Source organism: Apteryx mantelli, chromosome 25 (genome assembly GCF_036417845.1).
Source record: "Apteryx mantelli isolate bAptMan1 chromosome 25, bAptMan1.hap1, whole genome shotgun sequence".
NCBI lineage: Eukaryota > Metazoa > Chordata > Aves > Apterygiformes > Apterygidae > Apteryx > Apteryx mantelli.
Genome location: NC_090002.1, coordinates 5,617,344 through 5,627,058, shown reverse-complemented (window position 1 = coordinate 5,627,058; position 9,715 = coordinate 5,617,344). Strand labels below are relative to the sequence as shown.

General features: G+C 59.5%; 1 protein-coding gene across 1 annotated transcript; it reads right to left on the bottom strand.

Moving 5' to 3' along the window:
• Positions 1-1,043: 1,043 nt before the first annotated feature.
• Positions 1,044-9,653, bottom strand: ADIPOR1 (adiponectin receptor 1). Its single transcript, XM_067310556.1, has 8 exons — positions 9,580-9,653; positions 8,994-9,223; positions 7,965-8,081; positions 6,989-7,160; positions 5,296-5,482; positions 3,861-4,048; positions 2,140-2,333; positions 1,044-1,941 (listed from the first exon to the last, which is right to left on the bottom strand). Exons 2-8 carry the CDS (start codon positions 9,132-9,134, stop codon positions 1,813-1,815), a joined length of 1,128 nt encoding a protein of 375 aa, XP_067166657.1. The 5' UTR covers positions 9,135-9,223; positions 9,580-9,653; the 3' UTR covers positions 1,044-1,812.
• Positions 9,654-9,715: the final 62 nt, after the last annotated feature.

Genomic DNA, 9,715 nt, shown 5'->3' with positions numbered 1-9,715 from the left:
GCAAGTCACTGCTACTTGAGAGAGAATTACACTCTCATCAGCGGAGCCTCCCCTGTCTAGCCAAAGCTGCATGTTAATCAGCAGATGTTTTTTCCCTGCGTTCTCTAGGCAGGATTAGCCTCTGGCACTGTTCAGATCCACGTGTCTCCTGGGGGGGCTGGGCAGCAGGAACACACCAGCCTCTGCGTAGCTGTCGTTAAGCCGCAGCTTGAGGATTTTATTCGCCAGCCACTTGCACCGCTGAAACATCCTTTGGGGTTTGCTGGGGAGGGGAAAATATGACGCAACTGAGGCTGTTTCGGGCTGCTGTTGTTGTTACTGCAATGCTCTGTCCGTTCCCCCCGCCCCATGGCACGGGGTTAGCTCATTCTGCCCGAGAGCTGAGCGATTCCCAGGATGGGCCACGTGCTGTTGCCATCCGCCGGGAAGAGCCAGGCCTGGAGGAGCTGTGCTCACAGCGCCTGGCCTTTTCAGCACAGCGTGCTCAGGGCTGGATGGGTGGTGGGGTAGCGGCTCTTTGCCCCTATTTAAGCAGCATCATGGAAACACGCGTGGGCGTCATCTTGCCCCTGGGGCATTTTGTCTGGGAACAGACTTTGGCCAGGTTGTGACCTGGGGGGTGTTGCAGGACTGGTGGTCAGTTGAGCAGCCTTCACGCTTCCCAGAGTCAGGCCCCATCCGAACACCTCCGGAAGGGGTCACCACGCACAGGCCACACAAACCATTGGAGCAGCAGCTGCCTCTCCCTGCCTGGCAGGCAGCAGGGACCTGCTGGGGCCAGGCTGGGACACAGGGGAGGAGGTGGCCCTGCCTGGCTCCTCACCCCTCTGGCCAGTAGCAAGCCCCAGCTGCCTAAGACGAGCTTTAGTCTGCCTCTAGACAGCGCTCAGGGAGACTTTGTGCTGCATCCCATCACCCGGAAGCACAGCCACAGCCATGCTCTTGCTGTACAGCTCCCCACCTCGTTTGTGCAATAGCACAGCTAGAGAGGAGCGTCTTCCAGGCCCCCGGACACCCAATAAACGAGACGGACGCTACCAGCATGACAATAACTATTGACCTTTTTATTTCAATCGGCTACAGCAGCTCTACATTCTCCTAAAACACTGTCCTTCCTTTACTACCACAGACAGCGAGGGAACCGAGTACACTGCAGTGGCAGCAAGTCTTTTTAAAGCTTAGTATTAAATATTAAATATTCTCTCATTTATGTTTACATTACTTTGTCAAGGAAAGGAAAAAAAAAAAAAGACAATTAAAACTTAAGTTACATGAATCTGTGCCCGCGCCCCTGGGCAGCAGCGCTGGGGGCTGCCCCCAGCAAGGCGGCTCTGCTGCAAAGGGATATGCAAAAATCTCCGGCCCTCGGCCTGGTAGTGCGTGACTGCTCGCTCCGGCGGTGAGCTATGGAAGGGGGTGCTCGGCTGTGCCGGGAGTGGGGTATCCGTGCCCTTTGCTTTCGGAAATCGGCAAGCCTGGAAAGGTCGGACAACCCCGGTGCAGCTAAAACACTGTCTGGAGGAGGCGAGGCCTTAGAGCACGCGGCAGGGCTGGCTGCCAGGGGCCTCCGTCGCCTCCCCTCAGCCCCAGCAAAGTGCATGGGAAAGGGGGTGAGGATTTGGTCGACAGGAATTTCGCTAAGAATTTTTCTGTTTCTTTTTCCTCTCTCTCTCTTTCTTTTTTTTTTTTTTAAAAAAAAACAACCCCAAACAGTTTTGAGTCTTCCTTTGACTTTTTTTTTTTTTTTTTTTTTAGCAAAGACAAGAGTTTAAAAAGCACTTAGGAAGCTTGTACTAAAATCACCGGCTGTTCTCAGAGGAGAGAGTCGTCTGTGCACCCCCCTTCGAGTCCGTAACGAAATTCCTGCAAGTTCGAGACGCCGTAGAAGTGGACAAAGGCTGCAGCCACCACAAGGACATGGAAGATCTGATGCGACTGGAACTGTGGGGAAGCAAAAAAGCCCTTTGAGTGAGTTAGACCGAACGGGGACAAAGCAACGCCACGAAGACCTCCTCCATGCTGCTCTCCGCACCACCTCAGAACCGTCCTCCGAGCTGCGCTTCACCCCCAACCTTGCCGCTACTTCCCTGGAACACCCTGCTCCTGCCCAGACTTCATCCTGCCAGGAGCCGCACTCACCCAGATGTCGAACTTGCCCGGGAAGAAGCGCTCGGGGATGCGGGCGGCGTACAGCCCCGCTCCCGTGATGTACATCACGGCCATGAGGAAGAACCAGCCCATCTGGCCCACGGTGGTGGCTTTCACGAACCCTTCGGCGATGGTGAAGTGCATCGTGGGCACGACGCCGCTCAGCCCCAGCCCCAGAAAGACGCCTGGGGCGGAGAGGAGACATCAGCAAACGGGAGCTCAGCGCGGGCAGGGCTCGCCTCCCGCCAGCTCCCCTCGCTCCCTTGTCCTGCGCAAAGGGAAGCTCCCAGAGGAACTAGCAGCTTTTCTTCACTCAGTCCCGAAATATCCAACCCCCACGGTCTCCCTCCTTCACAAAATGAGGGATTTACAGCTCTACGTCCCAGTGAGAACCAGTGCTGACCCCAGTGCCTGCTGGGCAGAGCTTGCCCTGCAGACATGCATTCTCCACCCCGCCGCAGGCTTGCCACAGCTCCGCTCCTGGCCATGGGAACGGCCCTTTCGGAAGGCGTCAGCCCTTTGGATTGCACACAAAGCCTCACAAGTGCCCGGAGCACGGCCCGCAAACAGCCCCAGCCAGCTGTTGGAGGAGAGGCGGCCGCCAGGCATTTGTTCAGCGAAGCTGCACGGAGCTCAAAGGGCAAGTGCTAATTAGCAGCGCTGAAATTTCCAGCTTTCACATCTAATTAATTCAGGAGAAAGCAAGCAGCGCTGCAGCTCGTACTCGCAGCAGGAGGCCGACTCCCCGACTCCCCAGCAGGCGGGCAGGATTTGGCCCAGCCAGCAGTCCTGCTGCACACCTGCGGCGGAAAGCAATCCCTTCCGCAAGCAGGGAGCTGTGATCCCGCCGCGTGCCAACACCAACACCCGAGAGGCCCCGTGCGAGAGTCTGGGCTGCCGTGGGGGTAACGGCAGGGGGCTGGGAGTCCCATCCTGTCCCCTGCCCTCTTCCGAGGGGGTCTCGACACGCTGCGCTCGTGTGGGTCACGAGCCCGTCGCGCTGCCCGGCCTCCTGCTCAGCACGTCTCTCGTCATGTAGCGAGGATGAGGCTACGAGAGACGTTTTGCTGCAGGACCCTCGGGAGGCGAGTGTGGGCAGAGGCGTTTTTCCAGGCTCTCTGGTGCTTAAGCGAAGCTGCTTTAATCCGCCGGGATCCGTTTCAGAGGCTGCAGCAGGGGCAACGCAGGGTGCGAGAACTGCCCCAGGGGCACGGAGCAGCTCTGCTCCCACTGCCCAGCCCCAGCTGCAGCCTCCAGGAAGGCAGGTACGTGCCAGCGCGTAGCTGGCAGGGCGACGGACAAGGGAATCTGTTCCTCCCTGGATGAGCTGCGGCTTGGTGCTGCCAAAGCGCTTCCTGGAGAAGGCGGCTTCGTGCGGCACCGCCCCAGGCCTCCCAACCACCACTTACAGGGCTATTTTTAAACTCTGCCTGCCTGTTCCAAACCTCGGGAGTGCCGAGCGCCAGGTGGAGCTCAGGCCTGCTGCGCCGGCCAGCAGCCGGGCCCTGCTCAGCAACAGATTCGAACCCCCGGCACAGCAAGAGGAGGAAGGAGACCTCTCGCCGCTGGGAGCCACTGCAGGGCAGCGTGATGGTCTGGGGGAACTAAGTCTGCATGTGCAGGTGCTAAGAGCTTTTTGGGGTACCCAGGAGCCTCGCAGGCCCTCTGGGAGCAGCTCTCCGAGTACAGGCGCACGCAGGGGGCTCTCCTACCTGCTCTTGTCTGCCTGTGCTTAGGGGTCGCAAACCGGTCCCACTGGGCAACGATGATCGCGGAGATGCCCAGGACGCAGACGATGGAGAGGTAGATGAGTCTTGGCTGCGGGGAGCAGTAGAACGAATAATAGAGCCACGGGACGAAGCTCCCCATGATCAGCAGTGCAATTCCTGAATAATCCAACCTGCAGCCAGGGTGCAAAGAGAGAGTCAGTCACAGGTGAGCCTGGAAACCCGTCTCCCACCTGTGTCCTCTTGGCAACAATGTGTTGGTACCCTCTACCCTGTCTGCACCCTAACGGAGTCACCACGGCCAGACAGGCAGCCACGGCCGCCTGGCTGAACGCGACTGAGAACTGAAGCAGTGCGTCCAGAGAGGAGAGGGGCACGTTCAGGTCTCATCAATGCAGAGGGGAGATAGGAGAAAGATCCCAGGCTTCCGAGGATGCAAGCGGAGCTTGGCAGGAGAGCAAGAGATGAACGGCAACTTGCTGGATACGCAGAAACCGCCCGGAGAGGATGTGCACTCAAGCAGCCCCAGCAGGATGCAGTGGGCATTAGCCCTTGCGCATACGGATTTGACTGCCGTCCTTCACCGCAAAGTGCTTTCGATCCATCGATCCAGGAAGCGTTTCACCACCAAAACGCAGCCACTCGTGTTACCCCTCGCCACCACGGCAGCTGCGCGAGTGCCCTCCCCGAGTACGCAAGGACGTTTCTGCTAAGGGCGCTGCAGCACTGTCTGCTTGGAAGACACGAGCCCGCAGGATCTCTGGGGTTTGTGCAACGGAGATCGGCAGGATTTCCCAGAAAGCAGCACAGGAGTAAACACCTTTGACAGCTGTGCGTGCGCAAGGTCTTATTTGAAAGCCTTGCTCTGTTCTCCCTGTGCCATGAAGGCTGAAGTGAGCTTAATTCTAAGAGCAGTCTGTGCGCTGACCTCAGAGAGGAGCGTTGGCCGCAGCCCAACGTTTCCACTTTGCTGGGAATTCTGTTTGTTTTGTTTTCTTCCAGTTTGGTTTCAGGCCAAGTTGGACCCGAACCAAAGATTTTTGAAAACATCCAGTAAACTGGAAGCTCCCTGCTCCCATGGCTGACCCGCAAGACTGAGGTCCCTCCTCATTTCACTGCCATGAAAGGCACAAAGGCCTTGGGACCCTTGGGAATCACAGCTTCCCGGGGTCCCTGTCCTCATAGACCCATATTCTCAGGGGGCTTTTGAGTCAGCGGCTTCAAGGTGCCCCAGCACAGGGCAGAGCCATCCAGGATCCAGCTGTGGTTCCCTCTGAACTCCACGCTGGACTCGCTGAACTCTCCCTTCCCCCAAGTATAAGACATGTGGGACTCAGCAGTGCAGCATTTTCCAAGAAGAAATGCTGTGAGAAGTCCAAACCGCCCACAAGACCACTCAACCACACTTTTGCTGACTCACTTTGAAAAAGTCCGCGAGACCTTCTCCGAGTGACAGTAGACAGTGTGGAAAAGCCAGGAGAAGCTGAGACACAGCACTGCTCCGAGGAAGAACATCCCAAACACCACCTTCTCCTGGAGAGGAGCCATGAAATACATGTTGGGCCGCAGCATGGTCAGGATCCCCAAGCAGAGGAACAACACGAAACCTGTGGACAACACACCAAGCCGGCAGACAGTTAGATGAGGTGGAACCAGGGTGGCCCAACGCACCCCGTCCAGCGTCGACATTGGGCGCGTGATGGATGAACCCCTGAAAGATAAGCAGAGCGAACAGAGTGCTGGCAGCAAGGCAGGGTGGGTGACGCGTGATGGACAGGGTGAGTCTCCCACCCAAGCACACAGGAGAAACAGCTCCCTGGGTTTGTCCCGGCACAGGGCTGGCCTGGGAACAGGCCTGTTAGCAGGGACAATTGTTACTGCGGACAAGCAGAGGCAAGAGGAACCTTGTGAGATGGCAGGGTCAGAGGCAGGGTTAGGCTCGGCGTTATTTTAAGGGCCATTAGCCCATTCCTGAGTTTCAGAAGAAAGTGTTATGAGGTACTGTGACACCTAACGTATATTTTTCCTTCCCTAGAGTAGAAACAGTTCACCTGACCTGTGCTGGCAGATCCACCAAGCAGCACCGGCAGAATAGCCACAGCGCGGCCTGGTCTTGCCCTAGCCAGCCCCTAAAGCCTCGGGTCTCTGTGCTGCCCCTCCAGGAAAAGGGTCCTCCGAGTCCTCAGCTCAAGTTGGGGCTCTCCACGGAGAACCAGGCAGGCACGTGTCCAACCAGGCCCCTCTTGCAGCCTGTCAGGCGCCAGCAGAGCCTGATCCTACCCAACCCGGCCGTCAGCTCTTGTGGAGCGTGGGCAAAGCCACAAACCGTCGCCAAGCTCAGACCTCGGGCCCTGCGATGCTGCTGTGGGGAAGTGCCCTCTTCTCCCCACACGGTCCCTTCCCCCAGAGCCCCAGTGCTTGTAGCAACCACACCCACCAGGAATCAAACTGCTTTTCTGGTGGTGCTGAGAGAAGGTGAAGCTGGATCCAAGCTGATTCAGAGCAAGTGGAATTGGCCCTGAAAGGACCTATTCTGAGGCTGTCAGGACTTCTTTAAATACAGTTTTTGGGCAAGAAGGGGGCTGGGAGGTTCTCAGGCATCTCATGACTGAGCTGCTTGTGAGAGCAGGACCAGGTGGGCACAAGCGATCCTGAAAGGGAGGCCCCAGAAAGCCTAAAACAGCAACCAAGGAGGCCTTGAGGCAGGGGTTTAGGACCCCTGGTAAAGCAGGAATTCCTTCTCTGGTGCAACACGCCAACCCCACTAGGACTGGCTGCCTCAACCACACGGGTTTTGCTTCATCAGCTCCGCCCTGCATCGGGAGTGAAGCACAGAGCGATACAACCGCTGTCCCAGCCCAGCAGCAGCCCAGGAACCCACGAGCAAAGCCACCACAAGCCGTGTCTCCTGCTCCTCTGCCAACAGGCTCGTTTGGAGGCAGCGAGGGAGTGAACCAGAAGACCAAGCCAGTCCCAATTCCTAAACAGGCCAGCCTAGAAGCAAACCCGGCCCTGAAAGGCCTCCCTTTGCTGCGTGCATCCAGGGCAAAGCATATCTTCAGCCCCACAGAAGCGCTGCTCAGCCCCACAGCTACCGACCCCGTCTTGGGCACCTAGCAAGTGCGTCCAGATGTTGCCCGTCTCGGTGTGTATTCGGAAGATGCTCTTGAAGCAGGCTCGGAAGGACGGCATCGGAGGTCTGTGTCCGTGCAGGAGGTAATCGTTATCCTTCAGCCAGTCGGGCAGCACGTCGTAGGGGATCACACGCCAGCGTCCTTCCCACACCTGCAACACACCAACCTGCGCTGGTGGCCACCGGGGCTGGCATGAAGGCAGCCCAGAGGCTCAGGTTTACTCGCCCCAGGGAGCTTAAAGTCACACACGGAACAAAACCACCAAGACTTCCCTCCAACCAAAGCTGAAAAGGCCCCTGTAACTCTCCCCTGGAAGAGGAAGTTCAACTTTTGCAACATCAGGCACCCTGTGGGACTCCTTAAATCGCCCACATCCTGCAGAGAACTTGCCACATCCCCCCCGGGGAGTTGGAGATGATCCGCACCGTCGCGTTTAACTCATCAGCACCACGAGCAACCTCTTTATTCTCTGCAGCGGGGAGTTGCCTTCGAGTTTGGTCAAGGAAAAGGGATCTCAGCCTGGGGACAGAACTGCCCTGGGCCTCAGCCTTATGTCACCGCTCACCCAAAATGGGGGGCTGAGAGCGCAGGCACCAGGCAAACCAGCAGCAGTGCTTCAGGCTCCCCTTCCCCACCCGGACGCACACAGAAGCTCTCCAAACCGCTCCTGAGGTTACTGCTTGTCCGAGGGGGCTGGGCTCAACCTCCAGCTGCCGCTCGGGAACGCCGGCGCTTCCCAGCTGCTGCCATCCACTTCCCACATCGCTCCCAGGAGACGCTGCTGGGAGTAGGCCCAGGCGGCGAGCGGAGCCGGAACAGACCGCAGGCAGAGCCGCCCGGCTGCGCAGCGTTCCCCTCACCTGGGGCCAGGCAGAGCGACGCGGACCCGGGGGGGCATTTGGGCTCTTCTCATTCTCCAAAATCAGGGTCAGGGGGTCACTACACACTCCTGTACCTTATACACAAACTCTTCCATCTTCTCCATTGCGTGGTGAGCCTGCAGAGGCAGAGTCAGCACACGGACCACCTCCTCCTCTTCCTCCCGGGTCACTGGGCATGGCGGGTCTTCAGCCTAGAGGGAGAAACGGCAGGAGGAAATCATTCCGGCTCACTGGAGGAACAAGAGCACCCAAGAACAGCAAGTCTTTACTAAGAGCACCCGGGGGCTTCATCCCTCCCTGAGGGGACGGACAGGACCCACCAGTCACCGCTGCTTATGCAACATGTTACTGTCTTAACCATCTCAGGCCGGCTAATCCCAGATTTATTCTTGTTTAAAGGCAGGATTACAGGGAAGGATTTTCATCCTTACAACTGCGCCTGCAGGCTGAAACAGCCACTTGGTCCAGCCAAGCTGACCGGCCCAGGAAATCCAACTGTCTGTCTGGGTAATCATCCTTCCCAGTGCTCTCCCACAACCGCTGGGAACAATCTGCTTGTCCGGTCTTGATTTCCTCTCTCCTCCTTTTCCATTAGCAGGTTTGAGAAGGTGATTTCTAGCCCTAAGGGCCACAAAGCAGCTGAATGACTAAGAACACCCCATTCGCTCCAAGCAGCCGTGCTGGCATGCAAAGACAGCACGTCTGCACAAGGTCTATGCCCGTGCAGTAAGAGAAGTTTCCGGGCCAGATTCTTGGACAGCTTAGAGCACGGCACAGGCAACTTGTCAGCTTTTGGGTGACGAACACCTCACCCCCTCTTTGCACTGACTCAAAGCAACTACTAACTTCAGGGCTTTGAAAAAAAACCCACTACGTTTCCAGCCTGCATCCTTCAAGCTGCTAATGGGATAAGGGACAAAGTTCTAGGTTAATCCTCAAGGACAGCATTGGCGAGCCAGAGCACGGAGGAGCGGATCTGGCTGCGACTCCGGAGCACGTCCCCGCTAAGGCCGCCCGTCGCCCGCCAGGCTCTGGGCCGATCGACGGGGTGAAACGCCGGCGGAGCGGGACGGGGTAGCAGACGCGGGGCGCTCGGGGCTTACGCTGGCCGAGCCGGCGGCTCCCTGGTCCCCCTTCTCCTCCAAGAGTGGCCCCAGCTCGGCCAGCTCCAGGTGGGCTCGCTCCCGCCCGGTGGCGGCCAGCCCGTTGCTCTGCCCGGCGGCGGCAGCTTTGCGGGATGCCATGGGGGCGGCGGGAAGGTCCTGGTGGCCGAGGGCTGGGGCGACGCCGCGGCTGCCGGTGCTGGTCCCCTCCGCGTCCGTGTGCCGCCGCGCTGGCAAGGGAGGAAGAGCAGAGTCACCGCCGGCGGCCCCGGCAGCCCCCCCGGTACCGGGCGCGGGCCCTCAGCGCGGCTCCCCCCGCTCACAAACCGTCCGCGACCGACGGGGACCGGGATCCCCACCCGCACCCGCCCCGGCGCTCCCGGCGGCGGCACCGACCTCCCCGCCGGGCCGGGCCGGGCCGGGCCCGCGCTTGGCCCGGAGCCGCCGCCGCAGCCACGACCGCGGGCGGAGCCGCAGCGGGGGAGCGGGCAGGCCCGGACACACCGCTCAAAGCCCCGCGGGGGCCGCGGCGCCGGTGCCGGCGGAGCCTCCGCGCCACCCCCCCCCGCGCCGTCCGCGCACTCACCGGCCGCTACATCCCGCGCAGGGGCGGCGGCGGCAGCACCGGAAGCGACGCTGAGGGAACGAGCCGCTTCCGGTCCGCGGCGCCCCGCCCCACCGCGCGGAGGAGGACTCCTGCGGGGGCGGGGCTACGCGCTCTC

Bases quoted from the DNA above. Each gene is read 5' to 3' on its own strand.
- ADIPOR1 (XM_067310556.1), bottom strand. From the start codon at position 9,134: ATGGCATCCCGCAAAGCTGCCGCCGCCGGGCAGAGCAACGGGCTGGCC. The intron at 5,483-6,988 runs GTGCCCAAGACG...TGTTGTCCACAG, and splicing joins CATCTGGACGCACTTGCTAG to GTTTCGTGTTGTTCCTCTGC. The intron at 1,942-2,139 runs GTGAGTGCGGCT...GCTTCCCCACAG, and splicing joins CGGGCAAGTTCGACATCTGG to TTCCAGTCGCATCAGATCTT.